The sequence below is a fragment of the Platalea leucorodia genome (genome assembly GCF_965183815.1).
Source record: "Platalea leucorodia genome assembly, chromosome: 4".
Lineage (NCBI taxonomy): Eukaryota > Metazoa > Chordata > Aves > Pelecaniformes > Threskiornithidae > Platalea > Platalea leucorodia.
This window is the reverse complement of record NC_138826.1, coordinates 68,335,125-68,362,086: the sequence shown is the minus strand read 5'-3', so window position 1 is coordinate 68,362,086 and position 26,962 is coordinate 68,335,125. Positions and strand designations below refer to the sequence as shown.

General features: G+C 42.1%; 2 protein-coding genes across 3 annotated transcripts in view; one reads left to right on the top strand and one right to left on the bottom strand.

Moving 5' to 3' along the window:
- SYN3 (synapsin III) overlaps nucleotides 1–26,962 on the top strand; it is a gene marked incomplete at both ends in the record, with an annotated part of 180,753 nt that overhangs the window by 48,829 nt on the left and 104,962 nt on the right. The window lies entirely within an intron of this gene.
- The window catches only part of TIMP3 (TIMP metallopeptidase inhibitor 3), a 41,765-nt gene continuing 14,803 nt past the window's right edge, over nucleotides 1–26,962 (bottom strand). Inside the window, exons 2-5 of the mRNA XM_082309049.1 lie at nucleotides 12,580–12,662; nucleotides 6,051–6,162; nucleotides 5,241–5,362; nucleotides 1–4,599 (exon numbers count right to left, since the gene is read on the bottom strand). Of these exons, the coding sequence (XP_082165175.1) occupies nucleotides 4,402–4,599; nucleotides 5,241–5,362; nucleotides 6,051–6,162; nucleotides 12,580–12,662 (515 nt within the window). The 3' untranslated portion in view covers nucleotides 1–4,401. The remainder of the gene's footprint in view (nucleotides 4,600–5,240; nucleotides 5,363–6,050; nucleotides 6,163–12,579; nucleotides 12,663–26,962) is intronic.

Here is a 26,962-nt window from a genome sequence, read left to right as displayed (position 1 = left end):
TCTGTGATAGAAATAAAACCACTTTACTGTTTAGAATAAAAGGACACTATAAAAAGTGAACATTACGCAACATTACCTTAAAAGACAATATACATTCACTGAATATAAAATTTATAAATAACATGGAGGAAAACTGTAAACAGTGCTAGAAAATTTAGCAACAAATACATTCCTTCTGGACAAGATTTTTCACACGGGTTTGGTTCCCTCCCCAAGTTTCCATGACTATCAGGAACAGCAGAGTGGCTCTATGAAGGAAGGACAGTGTCAGAGAGAATGAGAAGCCAGTACAGGCAAAGCAGCAGCAAATGTTTAGTGGATTTTTAAGATTTTTCTCAAGACTGGTAGCCCCAAAAGATACTTATTCTAAAAAAGACAAAACATTTCTGCAGTTCCCTAAATTTTGTTCTGCCCTTCTAAGTATAAAATACATTGTAAGTGAGATATACTTTCAGAGACATCTGAAAGAATGGAAACTTGTTCCCATGGAGGCCTTTACTTCAAAGAGTCTTTACTGTAAAAACCACAACAGCATGTTTCCCATCACCCTGAGGTACCATTTCGCTCCGGCCAAGTATGAATGGGATACAGTGATATATTTAAGTTTTAGAATAGTCCTACCTAAAGGGCAACTCTTCAAAATATGGGACATTTAGACCTAAAATGGCAGTTTTGTCCCATATAGGGGAGGGGGAAGCCTCCCACAAGAAGACTTTATTCAAGGTACTCCATGCACAGATCTCCTCCTGCTCTCTACCCTCTCCATTTCGGAAAAGGAAAATCAAATCCAATCTTTCCCAAACCTTCAATATATTTTTCATATTGTTTTTAATTCTAAAGGAGAAAACACTCCCAAGCAAATAAGGAAAAATTTCTATAAATAAGAAAGCAAACAGCAACAGTCTAGAAATGAGCTATGCACTTTAAAAAGTACTTTTAATAATGTTGCTATATCTAAAGCGTGGGGGGGGCTGTTTGGGGGGAGGAAGCCCTCATCCTGTACACGTCCAAAGGTCATGCTCACATGAGCTGTGCCATTGACAGTTCCTCTGACCTTAGGTTATGGGGTGGAGTGAGAAGCACGTCAGAGGTGACAGGAAGATACTTGTGCTGCTGCAAGCCATTGTATGCTCCATAGCCTAACATTTTGGGAACTTCACACCTGCCTCCTTCCTCACATCTCCATGCCTGGTGTTCCCACATATTGCATGGCCTGCTGTAACGAGGGAGAGAGTTTTGTCCATTGGCAGGCAGAAGTGACTTACGAGGACAGAAGAAAGGAGAGCAGGTAGAAAGGAAGAAGTCTTTGAGTCTGATTTAGAGCCCGTTCAATCCATTTAATGGCTCCCTCCCACTTCAAGGGAGCCTTCAGTCAGGTTCTTAATGCAAGCACAAGCTAAAGCTTAGCCCAAGAAATACATGTCCCTGATAGCATGCACAGAAACAAAATTAAGAAGCCTCCCAAAAGAAATGTATTTTTACTGGATTCTTCCCCCTCCTTTTGGCTCCACATTTTTAAAAGCCTTAAAACTGTTTCTTTACACAGCAAGGGGAAAGATTTGCTACCAAACCACCACCCCTGCCGGTCTAGCTGTCTGCATCTCAGAAATATTTTAGCCTCTGCAATACAAAATGGGAATATGCTTCATTTTCTGGTAATGCATCTGCTGTTTTGTTGTTTACAAAGCATATAGCTACATTATATCCTACTTGGGGACACAAGTCCTCATAGCATTAGAATGCAAATATTTTCACAATAATTTGAGTGCAATACTGTGATGTCTCAGCTAGCTAAATGAATCAGTGACAGGTAAAATATGCAGAGCTGCAGTTTAATGAAAAACTCAAATCAACACCACTGCATCGAGGTGCATTTTCATTTAGCCTTCCAAAGCTGTGAAAAGTGGCTGCAGCTCAAAGAGACGTCAGCTTTGTAAAGTTGCCTTGAGCGTGAGGAGGGCCATCTCCAGCGATGCCGACTCCACATGATGCAAACAGTGAGGGTGGCGAGGCCGGCTCCACTCTGCCCTCAGTGACCTTCAGACATTTTGTCAGCCGTGCACAGCTCGAACAGAGATTGCTCCACTGTGCCCAAAGCCCAACCCCATACTCTGCCAAAAGGGGCAACATCCTGACCCATCACCCGATCCTATGATGGGTGCTGTGAAGCACCCTACTCTCCCTCTCATCTCCAACCCATAATTTAGGAGTAGTCACAGGGAAGAGGACTTCTGAAAAGTGTTCCAAGCCTGAATCACAGGAAAATCCAACAGACTTTCAATGTGTTTTGTGCTGCGTTGCCACTCAGAGCAGCTGTAAAAAAAAAAATTACACAGCAGACCTAGGCACCTCTTCCATCAACTCTTTGAAAATGCCCTTTAAAGATCATGTCAAAAATGAAGATACGCACTTTTTGCTGCAACAATTCATCTAGTAAATGGGGCATTTCAGGGGATGTACGTCTGGCAGAGCTCTGGTAGCACGCCCATCTCAGACACCCTTTCCTTTCCATTTGGCAAAGAGGCCTAACAACTCTCCAGTAATTGAGGTCACTGACTAAAATGCTGTATTGCCCCAGGCTGGAATCACTGCAACACTTTTTTCTGCTGCTGGCAGCTCTGCTTTCTAAGTGGAATGAACTGAAGATATATGGAAACTTAAGATAAATAATCATAATAATACAAAAATGAAGTTAAGCATAATCTTCTCCCTGCCCAAGCCCTCCCCATCCAAAACTCAGTCACCCATTTTGTCGGCACCCCTTCTTCACCATCATTAAAACTTAAAATACTTTTATTTGATAAGAAAAATTATATTATAGTTTTCTTAATAAAAAACAAAATAGAACGAAAAAACTTCTCCAGTCGACAGCAAAGCACAAGACAGTAAGGCTCCTCCTCCCACATCACTGCAGGATATGGTATGAGCACATGGATAGAGCTATGCTTAACAGTGCCTAGAGGGAAACACAGCACTCGACACAGAAGGAATCCTCTGGGCAGCTGAAATTTTATGATCCCAGCCAGCACTTATTAGGAGACCACTTTTCCTTGCCTAGCCCCCACACACACTTCCTTTCAGTATATAAACAAATGCAGCTAGTGTAGCTGCAGGGGCGGAACCGTGGTGCAAGGAGGTACAGAGGAAACAATGACTGTAGCAACTACTGCAGATACACTGGAGCTTCAATATCTTAAAAACAACTCACTGACTCGGAATGTCAATATTTCTGTCTTTAAAACACAATCAAACCATTCTTTTGTTTATAACACCAAAAAAACCCCCACATCCTGTCAAAAATAGCTTATGTCATTATGTGTATATACATCTTAGTTCAGCAAAACACTATTTTGGCAATAGATTTTTTTTATAGTAAGAGCTCTATAGCAAGTCTCCCCTTTCCCTCTTCCATGTGATTGATTTATAGTTGGTATTTTTGCTTCTGTTTGGTTCAAGGTGTTCACAAGCTGGTTTTGCTGGTGAAGCTAAGCTGCAAAAATTTCAGGGGCCAATGCTGCTCAAAACAGGATGGCACAGCACTTTATCTGCTCTGCTGTAGGTGGATTTACCTCCCTGAACATAGGGGATGGGGCTTTTGTTTTTTAAACAACAAAAATACAAAATACTCTGTTTTGTTCTGGGGAAAGCCAGAACTTCAAATGTGCTGTTGCATTCACACTGTGACTGCATTAGCTTGGACAATCAGTCAATAATGCTTTTACCAGATGATGTGGTCAGACACACCAGGTGAATTCTCCCACTGCTGGAGTCAATCACGTTGCCAATCTCTCCCATAGAGGAGGATTTCTTTTGGATGTCATTTTTTCCAGAGTTTAGGCTGGGTTTCTTTTCATTTTGTTTCATTTGCCAATCTGATTAATGAAACCTGTTTTCCTTCAAATAGATTTCTCTAGATATTTTCAGCACTTAGTGCATGAGGAGGGGTGACAGGAAACCAGCGCACAGAAGAATACAGTGCCTAATTGGCATAGTTTTTAGGTTTTTGTTTTCCTACAAAAATAGAGATTGTATTGCTACAGCTAATGATACATGTAAGAGAGCAAGAGCTCCATCTTTTTTCTTTTTTTTTTTTCTTTTTCTTTTTTTTTCCCTCCCATTTTTCCCTCTGGTGTGCAAAAGTAAGCTCCCAAATGTCGTCTGATCAAAATCAGTGGTATCAAAACATGGAAAAGGTGATTACAAATTCAGTAAGGTAGCACAGACTTTTTTTCTTTTCTTTCCTTTTTTTTTCCTTTTCTTTTTTAAGTGTTCGAAGTGCTAAAATTTGCATGAAAACAGGCACTAATTTCATTGTCATCATCATGATCTGGTAAGAGTTAGTGTCCAAAGGAAGATCAGCCACAAGTAAGGGAGAGGGGAGATAAGGAAGGGATAGCGTGCTCAGGGATCTGTGGCATTGATTATCGTTTTATCTGGAGGCGCCCATCCTCTGTACCAGCTGCAGTAACCTTCCATCCTCTCGATGCAGGCAAAGTGCTTCGCTTGGTATCCTGAGTGGCCAAAGTTGGAGAGCATGTCCATCCAAATACACTCATTCTTGGAGGTGGCAAAGCAGGGCGAATAGTAGCAGGGCCTAATCTGCAATTGTAAAGAGCAATCAGGTAAGGCTACATGGAAAAACAACATTATATAAAAAAAATGTCTTTTTACCAGAGACAAGGGATTCACAATTCCACTCCCTCAAAGCTTGCCTACTAATCCAAAATTCAGCCTCAGTTTAGTAAGCACGTAAGCATGTGCTTAGCTTCACATACACAGGTAATTCCAGAGTCAAGCGGGCTTTTCAGGTGCAGAAAAGTTGAGCTTGTGTCTATGTTTTGGCAAGCCTGGGGCCATGAGCAAAAATCTTAGTGCCAGTGCCAGGCTGTGAGGTTTTAAGCACTCAAAATGTTTACACAGGAAAAAAGCTGGACATATCTTGCCAAGCCTCTGGTACCTGATTTCATTCACCTGCAAATGATTCTGTGTGGATTCTGAAAGCCTTCCCCAACCACAATTAACTCCAACAGGGCACTAAAAAGGCATAGACTCTGCATTTTTATTTGATTGTCTCTTCTCTGGTCTCAACACTAAAGCTGAGCTTTACTTTTTCCCTGTAAAAATTGTTGTCCTGCCTTTCTCTTCCTGGCTGTTCACCAGCATCGTTGGTATTACCAGCCAGGGAAACAGAATTCTAGGGTTTGAATGTCTTCACGCCACCTAATTAGAGACACACATACCTTGCATCCACAGCCCAGATTATAACGATGATTCAGTCCTTTACGCTGGGACAGAGTCAGCCGGTCCCATTTCTCATACCAATTGCAAAGGCCAGTGTAAACCTTCCCTTCATACACACGGCCTTGAAAACAGAAACATGGTCACAAGTTAGCACTTCTCGGCTCAAGCACTTTTCTCGTTTCCTGAGATTGCTAATGCTCTCAATATGTTTGGCTTCAGTCACTGCTCAGCAACTGCTTTCTTTTTATTAACTGGTTCAGGAATCTCTGGCCAGCAAGATTACAGCACTTCTGTAAGTTAGGAGTGTTGTGCCAGCTGTAAGCACCAGCAACAACATGCAGGTGAGTAATGCTCTCAAGCTCCTCTCAACAACAGAGCGAATTGACACCTTGACTAGAAACAAGACTTGGCAACTGCCACATCTCTATCTCCTTGCATCCCCCCATCTCAGCAGCCTGCACTTCTCCAGCTCATTCCAAAAGGGATCTTCCATTCCTGGCGCAGCTGAATAGCAAACAGTTCCCTGTGACAGACATGCCAGCTCAGGTACGAACCGACAGCTGTGGACTGTCATACAGCGTATTTGTCACAACATAGCTGGGTATAAGAGATACTTTAGGAAAGAGAGGGAAATCTAGAGAGTAAAATGACTGTCAGCATTAAAGAATACTGAACATCAAAATACTGTTGGCCATCTTAACACTCGAGAAGCTGCGTATAGAGCTGTCTACACAGCTGCCCATGTCCTTAGCAGGTGTACATATAGAACAGAAGAGGTTTTGATTACGAAGAAGTACACTGTCCTTTACCTGTAATCAGATACTGATACTTGTTGACCTCCAGCTTGACTCCACAAAGACTCTCAGAGGCTTCTGTGTAGATGTACTGAACATGTGGCATTATCTGGAAGCCCCTGTACATCTAGAGAAACAAATAAAAATGCTTTAAGTCATCTTAAGATGATGACTTTTCACTTAGATTCTTCACAATCTATGTTCCTAGACTGTGGTAGCAAGCAGTGAACTTTTTGTCTTTACAAGGGTGAAGGACTTGCAGCACTAGCTGGACTTTGATGCAAGTCTCCCCACCAGATCTCCTGGTAGAGAATACCCACCTGTTAACAAGCCATTGGAATTCAGCACAGGGACCACTCTTCTCCACTCGCATTAGTTCCAGTGGCACTCAGTGAGCAAAGCGCCAACATTGGAAGCTCTGCCAACATCCTGAAGAATTTTTTTTTCCTTTATATAGCTCATAATTAGGGAGAAATTAAATTACTTCAAGTTTGGAATCTTTCTCCTTCATGTGATTTAAACAATTTCTTCCAAACTAAGGGATTTTTCTTTTAAACAATGACCCTATTTTCCAGTGTTGCTGCTGTAGAGAGTTTCAAACCTTTGGCACGTGATCTATGCCAGACAATTCCTTCTCGAACACCTAGCATAAGCAACTCCTGCTGACTTCAGCAAGGATTTAATGTTTCTCTAACTAAATGAATGCAGAAATAGAATTCTACCCCATCTCCTAAAATTAGCCTAGTACCGATGGGCACCATAAAGAACATATCATGTATATATAATTCTTCTATGCTCCTTCTCCTTTTTCATAATCTTTAAGGGGAAGCCAACATACAGTTCAGTTTAATTGAAATATGAACCCACAGATATAACGGCAGTTGGATTCAGTCAGAAATTAGCATGTGTCCCTATCTGACCTGACCTCACCGCTGCAATTCAGGGAAACTCTTGCACGCCTGTTAGTAGCATAAAGAAGTCTGTGCATAGCAATGAAACAACCACTGCATGCATACATTGGACCCAATAAAACATATCCTGATTTTGAAACATTTAGGACGATTTTCCTCCAAATTTCATCTTTAAAATTTGGTTATCTTTTCAAAGTATGCAGTACTCCTTCTTCCCCACCAACTGTATGAATGGCCAATGTTTAAACATTAAAAGAAAACAACAGGAGTCAGAGAGAATCACAATTTCAAAGCATTTCCCAGCCTATCCTTTTCTCTGTCAGCTTTATTGATAGAGAGCATATTCACATTCAGTTTAACTGGAAATATTAAAGTGAGGCAAAAGAGGAAAAAAAATCCCAAACAATCCCAGAGATATAGATCCTTGCTGCTGCGTCACCTGAGTGGTGGCATTCTCCTCCATGCTGTATTCTATTTCTTGAAGTCCCCTATTACCCCAGGGTATATGTCCCCATTTGTTCATCTTTCACTATTCCCCCAGCTCCTTTAAAGAACAACAAACCTTTTTCTTCTACAGAATTCATCTGTGCTATTCTTTCTGGTACTAGGGGCCTGAAATACCTGTATGAAGTCAGTGAAAGGATATCTGTTGATTTAATGGATTTTATGCTAGGCCCAGATACTGCATACAAAAAACCAAAAAGTTACTACTAATTCTGCTATGCTGAGAGGTCAAACTATCTTCTGGGCATCCGTGGAATGTCTGCCAGATTTTTTTTTCTCCTTATATTACCCCAATCAGCATAATCTTATAACAGTATCACAACTCAGTAACAGCACTGCTGTGTACAGTAAAAGACATGCTAAAAGGTTTGCATTTTCCAGCCTTCCTTCTACACCCAGCAAATATGCAAGGAAAGCATTTTTTTAAATTAATCACACTGTATCAACAAGAGCTCACAGATCACGTTTCGAATACACCATTGTGTTCATAAGTGAGCAGTCTTTCAATGAATATGGAAGAACTGAACCTTGCCTAATCTCCACTTTATCCCTGCAATTTTCTTGGTATGGGATGATCTACTCAGATTTTCCAATTATGCTCAAGATAGTCGGAGATCTAGGTTCTGGCACAAGAATCCTGTCTGGTTTTGGATGAGTTATTTAGCCCCCAGCACACTTTTGTTCCTCCTCTGTACAACAGCTCTGCCTTGCTTCACAAGGGTACTGTCAGGAAAGGCACAGAGAATAAGGATCATGTGTTCAGACCCCATTCTAGTGGGCGTCACACCAAGAAGCTATGATAACAGTATCTAAGCAGATAAGACTAGCTAAGATAACAGCTGGGGCTGCCCAGTCTCTCCAGGCAGTGCATTATCTACACTCCAGAGAGCTGTACGCTGTGCATGTGCAGTACAAGTGATCTGTCACTCAGAGTGCTAAGCTTCAAGTAGTGTTGGGCTAATTAAATATCTGCGCTACAAAGTCTACATGTGCACGGGCACACTTTGAGCCCATTCTCCCCCTTGCAGAAAGGGCTACAAGCTAGACTAATCATTCTTCTAAGAAGGTGCTCAGGCCCTTCCTACAGGACCCTTACAGTCATCACTCCTCGCATCTTCTGCACCGTCAAGCTTAACATGACTGCCTATAAAGTAACCAGTGATGCTGAACTGGGGTTTGGTTTTTGACTCCTGGACCTAATTTCTTGTTCACGTTACCATCAGGGACAGCACTTCAGGGTTGCTGAAGGAAACATGCTCAGCCTCTCAAAAAGCACTTCATCTCACCCCTCAGTGACCCTCATCAATGCTAGCAACTGTCACGCTAATTGACCCAGTGCTGGGGGCAGACAGGGCCTGCCTCATCCTCTGTTGACTAAAGAAAATTCACCATGACCTTGGTTCTCAGGGGAGGAAAAAGAAAATTTGGCAAGGGGGAATCTTCTACAGATGCACTCTTTCAAAACAAATAAAACAATACCTTAAGCATTATTTTTGGATACACAAAATATCCTGGAAGTGCTATTAGACCAGTCAGAAGAAAGCCAACCATAAAGCTAGCCTCTCTCCTAACTGCTACCCTCAGAGTCCTCCTGTCGCCACAAATGTGTATTTTCAGAAGCATAATGACAGGGAACAAAGTATTAGCAAGCGTCACATGGTAGTGCCTGCTAGTGCTGCTCTATTTCCAGCTGTGTCAGCACTCCCCTTAGCAGACCCCATACTGCCTCAGAAATGCACATCCAAATCCTGTGGTGGTTCCTGCTACATGATTAACTTCACCCTGTAACACTACGTTCCTCCCTCTATCCCTCCCATGTGAGGTCGCACTAGATACCAAGGCCCAAAGTCATCTTGCCTAACCTTCAGCTACCTAAAATTTAGGCGCTTCATATGAATTAGGCATCCTCTCTAATCAAACACCAAGGACGGGCACCTCCAGAACAACTCAGCCCATCCTAAAATAGCTGTCTACAACTGGTCAGCTGAATTACTCTTTGGTGGTTCCTGTCTCTCTCCCTTGACAATCAAGAGAGCAGGAAAGACTCAACACCTCGTTTTAGTCCTTCTAAAATTAAACTAAATTAATCCCACCTCGCTTCTTTTCTCTTGGGACTATCAGGTTTCACCCCTTAGACTCATTTTACAGATTAGCAACAAACTAAGGAAAGCCTCCTTGCTTCTGGCAGCTTGTGCAGGGTGCTGCCATGGTCAACCAGGACTGTTTGTGTACAAGGAGATAAGATATTTCTACTCCATGTTTCCTTTGCAGTTTCCTGAAATAGCTTCGGGCCATTCTCAGAATCCACTGCAGCACCACGGAACATGCAGGCTTAGATCAGTCCTGTGCAGATTTCTGACACGTGATCTTGAAATATTCTTAAATTATTTGAGCAAGCAGTGGGGGAAGGCAGAGGGTGCTTGAAAAAGCACAAGGCCTTTTCAGACAACAAAGCTGAACGCTAGAAAGCCTGGCACTGTTCTGTGCCTGTGGGCTGGCCTTGTGCTCCAGTCCAGGCCCCAAGCTGGTTTAGTTGTGAAATTCAGCAACGAGTTCAGGAGTGATAGTGAGAGCAAGAATCAGCCACAGCAAACTCCAAGGACCCCATGAAAGAAATACAAAGATTGTTTGTCACCCTTTAAGGCTCTCAATGCTTTTCGCAGGCAATTCAGTAGACACTGATAAACTAAATGGCTTGTTTATTTTTCATCTGCAGGTGCAGACGGGTTTATAGGTGGCCAAAACCCACTGAAATGTTAGTTTTATCTTCAGAGTTGTTCCCATGCAGCTGTGCAGAGCCATAGGCCTCCTTAGTTTTCTTTTCAGCGGGAGGACAGTCAGCTTTCATTGGGGTGAGCAAGGGAGAGATTTGCTGCATCACTCTGAGCTCCCTCACTGCATGGAGCTGAATCCCTCTTTATACTGAAGTCTCTAAGCTCAGCAGAAAGACAGCAGGGTTTCAAATAAGACACTTGGTTTGTTTGTTTATCAACTATATGCTCCAGACATTCCAGTTCTACTGAGCACTTTGACTGCTTCAGGTTCCTTCCTGCCAAAGGTCACAGTTAAATGTGCAAAGCAACATCTCACCAGCCCACCATCTATGCAGCGGACATAGAGGCAGTTTGACCAACACACGAGCTCCCCTTTAAAATCACTCTTGCTTTTGTTGGACACACAGCTTCCTAACAAAACACCGTGGAACTGCTCCTGCAAAAAGGCAACTGTTCTCTTGTGGTCTCGGCATGAGGACATTGCAGATTACTGCAGTATATGCTGTAACCACCCTCAGCCTGTGCTGCAGAATAACCCAATGAAAACAGCCAGGACAGGCTCAGGCATCTTATTTAAAGATTGACACAATGGTGTCAATCGTGACGGTAGAGTGGCTGCTGCTCCACTCAACATGCTCACCTTGCCTGGGCTTATGCTCCTCCCCATGCCAGCAGACACAGAGAAGCCTTTTCTGTTCATAGCAGGGACACTACTGCAAAGTCCCAGGTCAGAGGAGGAATGCTTAATGCTGCTCCAGAAATCTCTGACACTGCAACTCACTGGCTGACAATGGGGCACGCTGTTAGGAGAGAGGCGAACATTACGGTTGGTAAAGGGTAATAATTCATTTTGGGGACTACTGTTTTTCTAGATCACCATTGGACCCTGTTCATGGTCATGTTAGAAAGAAAGCACCAAACTCTTTGAACTGAGTAGGAGAAAAAGTAGGGGTCCTGGACAGATGTGGACAAAATCATAAAAAAACAATTGATGACGTCACTGCAGCATGTGGACATTGAGTAGTTTTGTGAAGTGGGGTACATTGGCTGAGCTGGAGGGTGACAAAGCTGGACAAGAACTGCACAGAGTGCTGCAAGCCTGATGTGGCCAGGGACAGCCATCAAAAAAAAAAAAAAAAAAAAAAAAAAAAAAGCAGCATTGTCTCACTGTTGCCAACATAGCCAGTTGCCTTTTTTACAAATGCAAGTTAATTAGCAAATGTATATATTTCCTTTTGAATCTTAAAAACAAATTTTAAAGATGAAGGAAATTAGTAAGCCCAACCTCACGCCCTCTCATTCAAAGTGCAATCATTCCACTCTAGTGGAAGAGCCATGCCAGGACCAGATTTGGCTACGTGTGTGGTTTTGCGACAGCTTATGAAACAGGCTTTCCGTCTCCTCCTCCCAGCTTTCGTGCTTAACTATAAACTGCCTTATAAAGAGAGTTACTGTTACAAGGCAGGCAAGTGACTGTTTTTTTCTGAACCTTTACTTTGTCTAATATGTTTCAGATTTCTGCAGTCTCTGCCAAGCTTTTCCATTCCCTTCCTTTTTTTTTTTAAGGACATAAACCAGTCTTATGACTGGTATGGCATAGCCAAGAAAAACAATGTAGGGCTGATTTTTAGCATTACATAACAAGGGGTCAGTTTAAGAAAAAAAAAAGGTCCAAAGCAGCAGGTTGAGTGCAGTTTGTGCAGCAAAGAATTAGAGCTCAGAAGAGAGGAACTAGAGAAACCAAACAACTGGTGTAGGAGATCTACCTCTTTTCACCTCAGAGTCAATAGTTCATAGCTCTTCTGAGCTGATGATATTTGAAAGCTGAAGTGTTTTGTTTAGCTTTACATAAAAACTTCACTGTACGAGTTTCATTTGTTCTATACATGGAAAAAAATGCCATCATTCTAACTGGTGGTCAGAAAGAATGCAAAGGAAGAAAGATGAAGGACCACTGTCCCAAGGCTGGCAGACCCCCTACCACCACCACATCTTGAATTTAATGAAAGTGCTGCATGGAAAAGCTTGCATTTCCACAGTCTAACACTGTGTATGTTGAACACAAACAGGACTCCAGTACCTAGAGAAGGCCATCTGGAATATTTTACTACCAGAATTTTTTAAAATAAAGGAAGAATTCGGGTATTCAGCATTGTATGTCAGGAATGACCTCTTCCTGCTCCTTTCCCCTCTTCAGGCAAGTTTCTACCAATTGCTGGTTACCTTCCATTCTGGCTGACCAATACAAAAAGTTGAGGTGCTGTTATTTTAAGTATGCAAACTCTGTTCATTATTACGTGTTAATCAGAATCATTATCCTGTCTACAAGCCTATGTGAAATGTCTGCAAACATACCTTCATCTGCTTGACCGTGTATCGCATCGTTCCAAATGGTCCATCTTTCATGAGCTTCTTCCCCACAACTTTAGCTCGGATCACTGTCATAAGAGAGGAAAAATACAACAAATTATAAACAACTATACACAACATTTAGGTTAGACCCTCCACTTCCAAAAAGCTACTTAGATAAATTATTCTGTAAAATAAAACAAAACTCCAGGCCAACCTTTCTCTCAATTTATTCTAAATCTCGCACACAACAAAGGCATGTAAAATGGGACGCCAAAGCAAGTATTTATTTAGAGGAAATCCAGTTCTGTATGAAGAATAAGAACAAGTATTATTTATGCTGAAATCTCACTGAAATCTGCAAAGCAGACTATAGCTGGGACCAAAACAGGTTAAAATCTTTGCACCAAGCCACTGGCATGAAGTTCATATTTAATGTATTAACTCTCAACATACAGAATGGTGTTCAACAAGATACCACCTTTTAAATTGTTCTTTGGGTGCCCAATGCAGCTTCTGATTCCCAATAACCACAACAATACAGTACAGAGCACTGGAATATCCTGTATGTGGGGACTTCACTACAGCTACCACCTTTCAGATACCGCAAAACTCCCAACAAATAGCTCCTTTAAACAATTGGCTACTCTGCAAAAACAGATTGTTCAGCAACCATCAAGCCCACAGTGAAAGCTGCCAGGCCAGCCAGAAGCCACTTGGAAGACAAACTAAAGCTAACCCATCAGACCTCATGTACACTGCACTTCATTTCTTCATGGATACGAAGGGGCAGTGTATGTGCGTGCATGCACGCAGCATCCAGCCTGACACAGATACCTCCATTGTACCACAGACACACCACGGCAATGCCAACTGAGCCCAAGTCATCATAGATAAGGTTTTTGAGGTCCCTCAGATGGATCTAGTGGGTAGTTTACAGTCAGTGCTTAACGAAGAGTTCTCCTGCTCATCTATTTTTGGGGCATTCCACAAAAAAACCCTACTGTTCCATCAATCCTCTTTGAAAAAGTTCTGCAATCACCTGCTCATCTCAGTAGAGGAGCAAGAGTTAGTGACAGGGCAGGCCTTATTCAGCTAAAGTCCGCTCCCCTAGAATGATCGTATCCCATTATACAAGCACCAAAAGTAGCTTAATTTTTACAAGGGCTGCAGAAAATGAGACTGGAGAAGACCGATCCTGGGAAGAATAAGGACCACTGTTAGAAAACCCTGTATCTCAAATGCCACTCATACAAACAACAGGACAAAAAAATTAAACAAGGAACTCAAAATTCCATCAATCAAGAGAAACATCAAAACTACAATATAACCATGCAAATCTTACCTAAAATCTTATTCATCAAGCTTCTCATTACAAGGGCTACAAAAATTATTCCAGTAGAATAATCCAAAGAAAGCAACATACTCATAACACAACTGACAATGTCATAGTTATATATAAATCCCCCAGAAACTCCTTTTTTGTGGAAGAGGAGATATCAGATACTTTTGCATAAACCTTATATCAGTACACCATTGCAAACAACACACCTCTGCTGAATATATCGCCCAATGGTTCCAGACTACTGAAATCCAGCAACTAAAATAGACCACATGCACCATTTCCTCTGAGCCTGTGAAGGTCCCGATCATAACTCCGTGCACAGGACAGAGGTACTTCTCTCACAGCAATCTTTTGCAGCATTTCCTCTGTGTTTTGCTGAATGTACCATATTAATGCATCACAGAAAACAACTCATTAAAAAGCAGGAAGGCATGGAAGGGAGACAAAGAGGTGGAGGTACTCCTTTGCAACCAGGAAAACCCAATGAGTTATTATTTGCATTACAGCACTATCTAAAAGCAGCAACAAAGTTCAGGGATCCATTTTGCTAGGTATACAGTACATTAAACAAGTACCTTGTTGCTTCTTAGCTCATTTAGGTTTCCAACAACTGTAGAAGCCCACTGGTAGAAATGGGAAAAAGAGGAGGCTAAGTTTTTGTTCACTACCTAGACCAAATTAATGAGGCAAAACGCTTGTCCTAGCTTTCTGAATAACCTGAAGAACAGATTTAAAGGAAGAGACAGGTCTGGATATACACACCAGTTCCTGGAACTTGTTCCATGAGGATGGTGTGAAATGAAGACAAACTCACTCTGCTCTGATTTATATCCTGTGCTTCAGCCAGACTTGTCAAGTAAATTTTAAACTAGGTAAGACAGTCCTGCTGGCTTTGATTCAAAGGACCAACAAAACCTTCATTCATTGAGTGTAAAATTCCATTCTTAATTTTTTTTCAAACTTTATTATCCAATGGCAGTAAAAGCCAGTACAATTTTATTGATTCTTCTATTTAACAAGTTTTTCAGACTTCGATTTACTCCTTTCAAAATTAAGTACCTATACTGAACCATGTCCTTGAGGACTACAAATATCTTTAAAGAATTAAGTTCTTCCATTTGTTGCCCCCGACCACCACCACCATCAGTGGAGCTACAAAAACCAGACTGCCTCAGGGTCAATGAGAAAGAACACAATTTCTTTACGGCTTTGTGAATTATAGAGCGCTTCACTAATGCCAGAATCTATAGCAAAGGGTGTCAAAAGTCTTATCTTCATCTATTGTATATCTGATATGCTGAAATTGAAAAACCTGGTGTTTGCCAAATGCATCTGAAATCAACAATGAAATCTTATATCTTATTGACAATGATAAGAAAGATACTAGAAGGTAATATTGCAAAATGCTAGGGTTTCCAAACCAGAACACAGTTAGCATAAAAGATGACAGGCACATTCCCAATTGCTGACAAAATATCTAAAACCCCATTTTCTTCATATACTTCACTGCTAGCTTGGCAGCCCTTTAACTTCTAGTTAGAGTAGCACAGCCACTGCAGAAAGAAGCCAACTTTGATTTATGGACTAATCAACAGCTTCACCACAGGACCAAAGATTCAAAATGCGCATGTACACTAGCACATAACAGCATCCCGGTTTCAACTAATGCTACCCTTGCAAGCAAGTGGAAGGATCTGTATTTTTGTATTATTGTTCCCCACTAAAGTTAGAGAAGAACAATCATCCTAGTGAATTCACCTAGTAAAAACCGTGAAAAACTTTAGCATGCACCATCACTTCAAGCTTTTTGTAAATGAGTCAAAGCCCCCTGTATCTCAGAGAAGTTGCCTTTATCACCCAAATGGTAACTTTTCTAGGTAAGTTCCTTCCTTTACCAAAAGGCTAGGACTGGACAAAGAACCCACCCTGCCTCATTTTTCCCATATTAAAGGAAAAGTCAAGCTGTTAGCCAAGGAGCAGAGGATACTCCAACTTAAGTCTACCCCTTGTATTTTGTGAGGCTAAATTCCCACCCCCCAAGGATTAGATGCATGTGGGTAACTGGAGATAAATGCTGGAAGGACAGGACTGCTCAGTTTGCTCTTGCAGGTCGAGCTTCATCGCCCTAAGCCTCCACGCATGAAAGCCACTTGCAAATCTGCCCGGAACAGAGCTCCAAGCTGCAGATCTGCAGCCACATGTTTCCCAGTTCCTGTCCTTGCTCCTTCAAACCACTGCTCACCAGTTATATTGCTGGACCACTCTTCACAGCTAGTCAGAAGATAAAGAACATTGTTCCTAACTGAGTAGGGGCCACGCATACTTGCCAGAGGAATTTTTCACCCTCTGCAAAGCATCAGAAATTTACAGTATTTCTGCTGCAAATTCAGTCTGTGTTACATTAAAGAAGTCAACTGTTTACTTCTAGGGACTCCTACCACTTGAGCAGAATGAGGCAAAAGGTGCTGTGACTGCTCCCCTGAACTCCTTCCTTCTTCCTGAAGCTATATTACAGTCTTGCTATTACTGATGGGAAACTTAATCCCACACAAGTGGTCACCAAAATAGCTGCATATTTTTAAACCACAATTCCTTTGAAGTACTGCCTATGAAAATACTCCGAGATGAATGTTTTTCAGTACTTTGGGGTTTCAGGTCGGGTCACTTTGTGGGACTGGAGCAGTTGGCAAGGTCTCATGAGTGATTTGTAATTATTTATGAAAAGTTAAATTAGATGAGGATATAAATCTTGATAAGATAAGCACGGCAGCCATACCACGATTCAAAGAGGAAAAAGCATATGCGCTGCTTCTCAACATTTGACATTATTAAAAAAATGAGGGAGAGAACAGAGAGAAAGAAAACCGGATATTTAGTTGATATTCTAAAAAAAAAATTATTAAGAAAATAACAACCTGCTGTGTTTGAGGATGCAAGAAATACATCTAACAATGTATCACAGACAATTAATGCATTTATCTCTTTTCCCTTGCCTTTTCTTTTTTTTTTTTTAATGTAAACCAGCTCAGTGCTTAGGAAAACAGAGATGGCTCAGATTTGCCACAGAACTAGTATAGTGCCAGCAGCTAATAGTTTCTATTTCACTGGCATCTCTAGCGTGGTACAAACTGTCCACATGTGCATGTATACACACAAATGCACACAGAAATCACTTACATCTTTTTCCAAATGTCACTGGATGAGGTCTTATAAAAGGCAAACAAATCAGAATAGGCATAGGAGAAAAAGGCCCTACACGCACTTTTATTTGTGCAAATACACACATATCTAACTCAAGTACTCTTTAACTTTATCCCTTACTCTGTGGCCATTTTCTCACGGATTCATAGGAAGAATAGGCCTAAAGGTAAGATATGAAGCAGAAGAGGACACTGGCTTTACAGCTGAGATAGCAGAGGGCATTCTTTTCATGAGGCAAGGAGTAGACAAATAGGCAATGACCGATGTGAGGGAAGTGGACATATGAGATTAAGACAAGCATTTGCCAAACTGAGGAAACAACATGGTGAAAAGACTTGTAATTACCAAGTCATTTCATCCAGGCACACCCTAGCTACTACATGCGTAGTAGCTCTTTTTCCCAACTGAAAAGCAAAGGCATCGACTGTCTTAGTTCAATCAAGCCTGTGTCCTTTACCGGGGCCAGCCACTAGATGGTGACACTATCACAAAACTCACCTTACGTTAACGAGAGGGCAGTGGTACATGCACAACCTAACACCACAAATCCCAGTTGCATGCCCAAGTGCACCATGAGAACCAGATGCTTTCATGCAAGTGGGCTGGTTGTCATCCATAAGCAGTATTTTAAGCGGAGGCACACACCCTTTAGAGACCAGGATTTGCTCCAAACCCATTTCCCTTGTGACCAATTACCATGAATGGCTCAGGAGAGTAACAAATACTACACTTCTCATTATTGTTTCAAGGATTTATTTTATTGGTGTGCAATATGAGTATTTTTAAGTGAGAGGTTTGGCTGAGATGCATGCTCACTGCATTTAAGTAAGCGAAGGATGTGGTGGATTCATGTTATTTACTAATGGAGACATAGGGGACAAGTTATTCTCTCAGTCTATTCTTTGACATCCAAATAGCGGCAAAACAAAATATATGGGGAGCAGCAACGTGGCCAGGAGGCTGAAGAAAGGCTCCCTCTATCCTGAGGCCATGGACTACACCAGGAACTGGACAGTAAAAACAACCCCCAAGAGAAAGGCGCACTTGGAAATGCTGCCTTAACACTAGGCACAGGACATGCCAAGGAGGATGGTTGCCATTTTATTCATCCAAAGACTATACAAGGGCTCACTTCCAAGAGCAATTTACTGAGAACTTTTTACCACCTTTACTAGCAGCTCTCTCATTCAGCCTGTCTCACAAAAACACCTTACCATGCTGGTACATGCTAGAGGGCTCACATCACGCAGGGCTAAGGCAGCTGGTATGTTTAAGACTCCTGAGCATATCTAGCACACTACTGAGGTACCAGTTTATTGTGGCATTTATGGAGGTGTCTCCTAACCTGGTCAAGGCAGGATGCTTTTACACATAGATTTTCTAGCATTGGTGCTGATAGTGCTGCTAAAAAGACAGAATTGCTGTGTCTGCCTTGCTCACTCTCTCTCACGAGCTCCATTCCTCTTCCCATCCCCCTGGCTGATCTGTTAGCAATTATTACCAACACTCTTGGCCTCCCTAATAACAGAGGACCATAACTACAAGTGGATTGTGTCCTTTGGACTGGAAGTCTGGCCCAGGTATATGCAGCCTCTTGGGAAGCTCCATTAAACTGCCCCATGGCTGTAGGCTTGTAAGAGAAGCAAGTGTGTGGGGCTTGCTTTGGAAGGGGAACAAGAAAGCAGCCTCTCACCCATTCCTCCACTTCCATAGCAAAGCAGAATGGAGAGGGAAGTGCTGATGACAGCAGGGGATTCATGAAGAGGGAAAAAAACAGATATAAGTCTCCAGTCTGATGATCTGTCTGTACTGAAAGTCACCTCCTCCTACACAACCAAGATAGAATCCTTTTACAAATTAGAGTATTGAATTTGAAGGATTCCTGCAAAGCATGAGAAGGATGAAAAACAATAGAGGAGCTTTCTCTTGCCTTGTTCCATCATGACCTCCAGCCAAAGCCACAAAGGCAAAGCAAATGTCTTTTGCTTTGTCTTGGAAGAAGCCAAATTCAGCTGTGCTGCTACACAGCATCACCAGAGAACCTCATCAAGAAAGCAAGAAAAGGTAGTGAAGCAAGAGGTTCACTGCTGGCTGTCTTCCTTTCATACCCCCCACCAACAAACTAGCTCTCATTACTGGCAGTCCAGATCTTGACCTCTTGCCTTTTCAAAGCACTCTGAGGAACACTGACTGAGAAAGAGCACCACCTTCTTGACACCAATCACCTCTACCAGTCAGACAGTTACCACATAAATAGCACACGGGAAAGGACTTGTGCTTACTTCAGCAAGCCTGGTGGAACATTTTGACTAACAATAAAAGTCTAAATAAAAACAGGAAGACAAGACACCCAGATAACTGTCCTTCCCATTTTCTAACCAGAACTATGACATTTACTTTTGGCCTTTGTTTTACAGATCCAAAAACCTTACTCTGTCTGTGGAATAGCAAGGCTGTTTGAAGGCCACCCAAAAAAGTGGAAGGCAATTAAATGGCTTCACCCAGGCCCAACCTCTGTCTAAAACAACTGATCACAATTGCAGTTGCTAAATATTAACCCGTTTTCCCATCCCTGCAGATCTCTTTGTCACTGAAAGTCTGTTTGCACAACGTGCTGTACTTCTTGATTTCCAACACTGCAAAATAAGGAGTGATACAAGTCTTTCATACAAGACTATGATTGCATCAGAGGTCCCATCACTTCAAAAAGTATAAACTGCTCTAGAAGGGCTTTGCTTAGGAGAAAGTTAATCCTCCCAACAAGACCACAAATTAAAGATACAAGGTTGCATAAAACAAGCAGAACTTGGTTTGTGCTCGGCATTTCACCTGTAGCTTATTAATTGGATACAATTTTTCTGATGGCAGCAGTAGCAAGCATTTTTCTTCCTCCCTATATGGTGCATCTCACCCTATGGAAGCCCAAGCTCCCTTTGAAATACATTAGAATCTGAGAGAAAGAAGAGGCCTCTGTTAGATAAGAAATTGCAAATTCTCTTCTAGACATTTCAGGTTCCCATACGCAATTTGGTTGAAGACTCTTCAGCTGCCCAGCACTGCCCCTGCATCTAACTCCTGATGTTAGCTCCCTTGCTTTCCACTCATACACAGATAGTCTGTTTGGAGGATGGAGGAAAGACAGAAAGGAGGCAGGAGGAAGGAGGGATCTAAAATGCATTTATATCCATTTACAAGTACAATGTTTTAGATCCATGTGTAGATGGTATGTTTTGTGCCAAGGGAAAGTAGCTTCAGGAAATACCTTGTGATAAACACAGAGAAGCTAAAGGAAGAAAAAAAGAAAAAAACATTCGTTGTTACTAGCTATTACACCTACTAAACCCAGGGAAGCCAGGTAGGCCCAAGGGATTAGCTAGAACAGGCACAGAGTGTAGCTAGTTGAGCCACAAGAGTTATACACATCACTAAGTTCGTCTCACAGCTTGCGTCAACAAAACATGCTAGGTTTGCTACAGATGTAAGCAGAGACACTGCAGACTACATAACGAGCGTGCCGACAGCTTTGAGAAACCTCTGGTAAAATAGAAATAGAAACCAATGTCATTCCTGCCAACTAGCCATTTCTCTGTCTCCTTTTTGGCAGGCTTTTTTTTAACTTTCCACCTAAATATTTTTTAACTAGTTACTGTAAGCTGAATTCAGGCTAGAGGCAAAAGGCAGTAGGCAAGTATCAGAGTAAAGGAAGGAAAAGTGATGCAAGCGGAGGGAGGGGAAGGGAGTGCCTCATGAACAGAGCGCAGTAGAGAGGCACCTTGCACCTCTCTCCAAGGGATGTTTTCAGCAGAGCGCATTTTGCCTTATTTTGTGCCACTGACAACTGCCAAAGAAAGAACTGCTTTCAGCCAAGGTTAGCAGTATTGGAAAGATGGTTGTCAAAACCAACATACAAAAGCACTTGCAAAGCCAGCTTACAACAGTGGATAAAAATAACAAGCATATGACTCAAAGCTGGTCAGGCAATGCCCAGCTCAAAACACCTTTTCCATTTTCTTTTGGTCTACATAAGATTCGTGCAGTAAGATTTAACTCCGTCCTCACTTCCAGATCAAGTACTTCTAGACACAGTACATAAAGGGTGAGGGGAAGACAGGCTGAGACAGGCAAGACTCTGGTTTCTCACAGCTCTTTGGAATTGCTCAAAGGAGCCACAGGTCTAAGCGTTCCACTCAGAGAATATGGCAGAGCTGAAGTGAGACCAATTAGGGGCAAATGGAAACCATATGCGATTTTAATGAAATGAGGAACTGGTGCACATGGCTTACTGCTGCAGGAGCATTTACTGCCTGAAAGGAATGTGCATCTGGCATTGATCGTTTCCCAGCCCAACAACTGAGCAGTAACATGGGAAGCAAACTGGAGCATATAATGAGAGATGAATTGCCTAAAGAAGTACAGTTAGGGGAGCAGCCTCTGCAAGGAGAAAACATGTCCTTTGCCTATGATTTAGTGATACAGTTGCAAGTGTGGCTGATCTTCCATTTCCACAGGTCATGATATTAAACTAGAAGAACAAGTGCTAGAGTGACTAAAATGGATCATGTGGTATTTTAAAGAACCTACTACAATCACAGAAATCCCATTCTGCTTCACATGGGGCAGACTTACTCTCTTGAGGTCATGGGCACTGCTTAAAGTACTGCTGATCCTAAGCAAGGGTAATATACAGTCCTCAAACGTGATGTCTGTTGCTGCAAGTCTTCAGATGACGCTGCTTTTATGTGTCCATCAAATCGGGTACACAGTGAGGAGATTTGAGGCTGAAGAGGCAGGGCAGATGCACCCTTCTGTTCCATTTTTTCTTTTTGACTGCAAATTTCCAAGGAAGTTTCAGTTCCGCTGAAAAAGAAAAGTCCTTAGCCTGCAAAGCTGTAGATAAGTTGCTCTATTGGGATATGGTCATTCCTTCTGCAAGTTGTTGTGTTGCAGCTTGATATCTGCTTCTCAGAACAAAACCACTATCTTCACCAAGCAGCCAAGAGACTGCTCACATACATCACAAGAGGAAGCGGGGAAAGATGCTCTGATCCAGCACTCAGCCATATATACAGTGAGTGTCCAGGGCTTGAAACTTTGATAATGCTACTTTGCATTTCATCTAACAGTGAGACATCTGCAAAGCCAGATCCATAGAACTGGCATGTCTTTGCTCCTTAGTGCTAGATTTCCTCTGTTGGATATCCAGAGTTAACAAGTGTAATAAATTCATCACTGTACTTTTCAAGGAGGCAATAGAAAATTCTTGAGCCAAATCTGCCTATTTACTAGTCTTCCTTAACACACTGTGCAATCCATGAATGCACTGGAAGCTCACATCCAAATGGTCCAAAAGGAGGGGGAGGAGGAAGGAGAGCCCTGCTAAAGAGAACATCTGAAAGCAGTTTTCTTCTGTGCATTAGAAATAGGGCAGCTCTGACAGCCCATGTAAACCTTTCAAAACAGGGAGTATCAAAAGCCACAGGCCTGGACACTCCCTGCTTCAGCAACTTACTTCAGAGGACTCTCCTTGCTTCAGCACCTCGCCCAGCTGGGATGGGTGCCAGCATTCTGCGAGGAGGCTGCACTCCACTGATCACATGGTTTACACTCAATTTTGCACGTAGGAGCTAGAGAGGAAGAACCGTTTGGGAACATGTATAGATTTCAAGGGTACTGGGTGGGCCTGCAAATTCCTTCCTGCATTAGAAAACTTGCATTAAACTGATAGGCTAAGCAGCTGTCCACACCAAAGAGGTATACATATTTAACCAGGTCAGGCCTATATGTGCTGCTCTGCTGTTCCTATTTGCACTGGACCTGACAGGACCTAGTATTAGGCTTGCCTGACCCTGGAATTAAACCTGCATTCAAACAATTTCTCCTGTGAGAAGCCAATACCTTTGCCCACCATTCCTGAGCCATTATAAATTATTCAGAAGCTGACAGCCTCTGCAGACTGTTCACATACACTGGACGTGTCTATGACACAGTTGTGGTTTATCATAATGCTTAAGGAATTTACTAATTGCCCATTTTATTAATGTCTATTATGTAACCACAGTCATTAATACTATATAGCTGAGCCTAGCTACATGAAGAATTTTACACTGGAGTCTGAGCACCATGTAAAGACTTAGGTATAGCATTCGGATCCTGATTCAGTGTTCATTAAAGCAAGTGGAAAACCTCCCTGAGACCTGAATCAGCCTCATGTACCACAATTCCCAGTCAGAGTACAGGTCAAGGTCAGGACAATATCAGGGCAAACCTCACACTGACCAATTTGCCCACCTATCTGCTTTCCAGGATCCCATGCAGTGCCCTGTCATAACTGTGTTCCAAAACAGCACCTTTCATTTTGGACCTTCAAAGGGATATCGAAGGCCAGAAGAACTCAGCATTCATTTGTTGTGGGAGTAAGGTTAAAAAAAAAAAAATAAGAAAGAAAAAGGAGTGATATTGGATATCTCATGAAAAAGGTAACGAGAAGACCTGGAAGTCTAAGAACATCTACAAGCAACAACTCTTTACATGAGTAACATAAATAGTGCACACTGTACATCCTCTGGCTCTGAAGACACAGGATTTTCCTTGTGCAATGACACAGAGCACTGACAGCAGAAAGGGTAGGCAGACACTGGCCCGTTGCATTTGTTCTTCAAACATTTTTCTCAGAAACTCCCTAACTGTCCTACTGACAGACTGGCCAAAGTTGTTCCATGGAAACTGCAGTGGAGAGAGAAACAATATAACCATCTCGTTCTTTTATTACCCAAATTACCTTCATACAAACTTTTCATCAAAATTTCATGTTCATGAACAGCCCAATAGGCCATAATCAGAACAGATTTCCAGAAGTTGTGTGTCATGACTTGGACACTCATATGCATCCTGGTGCTCCCAATGAAATGTTAATGAGATACGACTCTTAGCTAGACTTCTCTAAGCACAGAGAACACACCGAATGATTAACAATGCTTGTCTACCACCAATTGCTGAATTTTTTTTTTGCACAACAGGTATTTATACAAATCCAAGACTAACCCATACTGTTTTATTCCAGTATTGCTACTTACTGTTTTTTATATGGAAATTCTCAAGTCCCACCATATAAATCTGATGGAGATTTACTTAAAGTGAACCTACTAGTCAGTTAGGTTACCTGTGCCACTGGAGTTTGAGAGCTTCGTAAAGTATTCTTACCAAAAAACTTTCATAAAGTTCCAATTTGGGGGAGGTAAGCCTGCATTCTGGTATCACTTCTTAGGTGTCCTTGTAACTGTTTAGAAAAAACCCAAAAGGTCACAAGACATGGTTGGATAGCCATTTCACAGCCGCTCTGGCACAGTGATTGCTATTTCTGAATGCTCTAAGGCCCATTAACTGTTTTGGGAGGCAGAAGTTCTCTGGATGCTGCACTGCTGAATGTTTACAGATAAGGGTAATCATTTCCAGGGTATACACCAAGCCTGACTTCTTCCTGCCCGTCTAGGTCTCCTGAGATGTTGCTGTAACAGGACTATTTTGGCAAAGTAATGAACCACCCTCCCGAGAGCCAGCTTTTCAGGGCTCCAGTTAAGCTTGCACCTGGAACGCAGGTGTAAGCATGTTTGTTTAAACATTGACAGGGAGGGAACTAACAGAAACACAAGTGGAAATACATCGTCTCAGTCCAACGGCACCAGCACAACCACAAACTTGTTTGTTCATTAACGCAGCAAACCCAAGGAGAACTGCCCATTGCCAAGGACTGGAGCAAGCAAAGGGTATGTAGATTTGTGTTTTAAAGGGAATTCTCAGCATTCAGAGAAAGCTAACTATAAACCCCAGAGGACTAATGACCTGGAATCTCTCCCAGCTTGGGAGGTAGCATGTAACCTGATCAAAATCGGCACTTGCAGGAGGGGAGGCTGTTACTGTCAAAACATCAGGGACAGGATTGGTAGAAATGTTTCTGGAAACGCTTTTTCCTGTCAGGAAACATGGTTTTACTTAAGTCACAAATTTCTAAGGAAAGCATCAACTTCAGCAAAATTTTTTTTTATTTTTCTTCTCAGAAAACTGAGACCTATTTTCATCCTGATTCAGCATTTCTCTTCAACTGCACTTGAAGTCTAAATGTTGATGTGAAATGACACCTTCATTCAAAATGGACATTTTGAATTAACCCTTCAAAACATTAGATTCACATGCATCAGAATCACTTTTTCCAGAAAATTCCATGCTGAAGACCCTGATATTTTCATTTTTCCTCACATTTCAGATGAAATAAATTTCCACCATTTCAAAATTCTCTATGGAACAGAAATTCTGACCCTCTCCAGCAAGTTTCTAGACCCTCTTTCACTGTATAAATCAGTGGTGACAACAACAAGCTCTAATGACAGAAGCAAGAGTAAATTCCATTTTTCCACTCATTTTTCAGAAGCAGCAAGTAAATTCATAGCAATGAGAGCTGCAGGTGCTGAGCACTGGCATCATTTCAAAAAATAAGCCATTATCCCCTATGATCTCAAAGATTATCTAAACTAAAATAAGCATTCAACATCAGAGATCAGTCCTTTAATTCATTGCGCCAATAAAAGTCTGTCAACACTGCAGACTGTAAATGAACATAGACATACTAGAGCTATCTTTAAAAAGCTACTTAGGATACCACAAACACACTAATTTAACCTGCTCCTCAAGTAAAACATTGGCCTGCTGAGTGCTCGTACTTTGAGACTGCAGGCAAGTCAGCAAGTCAACTCTGTGACAAACGCCTTCCTACTCTTCGTTTTCCTTTCTAGCAGTTTCCAACATTTTGAAGCAGTATTGTTTGACTGCAGGCTGCTTCCTGAAGCTGCTTCCTTCAACTGCCTGTTGAACCCAGTGGGAATCTTTCCACTGATTTTAACTGGAGCGGGATCAGGCCCTAAATAAGTAGTGGTGGAATCCCTAGACTTAACGAACCGAACAGCTGTCTCTGCCTTTCCGAAAGAAAAGAGGGAAAGTTATTCCTGCAGCTGTTTTCCCCTAAGTGCCTTCACTCCAAACTGTAACAGGACTGGAGGGAGGGGGAGAAGGTGGAATTTTAATAACCCATTAAAAAGGAGTATGGGCCATTGGGCAGCAGCTCTTTCAGTTCTACTCAAGCAGGGTCACTGCTGCCAGGCTCAGACAGCCCTAAGGGCACGGGAAAAGTCGTCGTCTTGTTTTCACATCTCATTCACAGAATGGATAACGAGGGGGAGGGAGGAATCAGCTTTTGGGTTAATTAGCACCATGAACAGACAGCTGCATTGTCATTAAAAGTTCAAGAAGTCGTCAGGGTCATCACTGAACTGCAAGATGTACACACACGCACACGAGGCACACGTCTAAGCCTGGATTTCTAGCAGCCTTGCTCAGCTCTAATTTTCCACTACCCCAAGGGAAACACTTTGAGTAAAGAACACTGAACTGTTGTAGCTCTGAGAAGAAGACAGAAGCCCAAAGGCACTCCCTCTGAATAGCAGTTGTTCGTCCCCGTGGAACTGCTTAATTTCACACTTAATATACCAACTAAGAATAGTTACATGGCTTTTTTCCCCTGAGAAAAATCAGAGGTGTGGCTTACCAATGTATAGTTTCATCTCCGCTTCTAATATTCTGCGGTATAAGCAGAACCCTAGCTAGTAAAACCAGGCCATTGGTGCACACTGTTCTTCCACTGCTTCCTTCCACACTCAAGGAAGCTGAGGAAATGCAAGTGCATATTAGCAAATCCAGAAATGAGCATGTATGAACAATAATGAAAAGATAAAACCTCTAAAATGACAAGGACTGCTATTAATAAGGTTTGGAGCAGTGCTAGCCTGGGAGAGT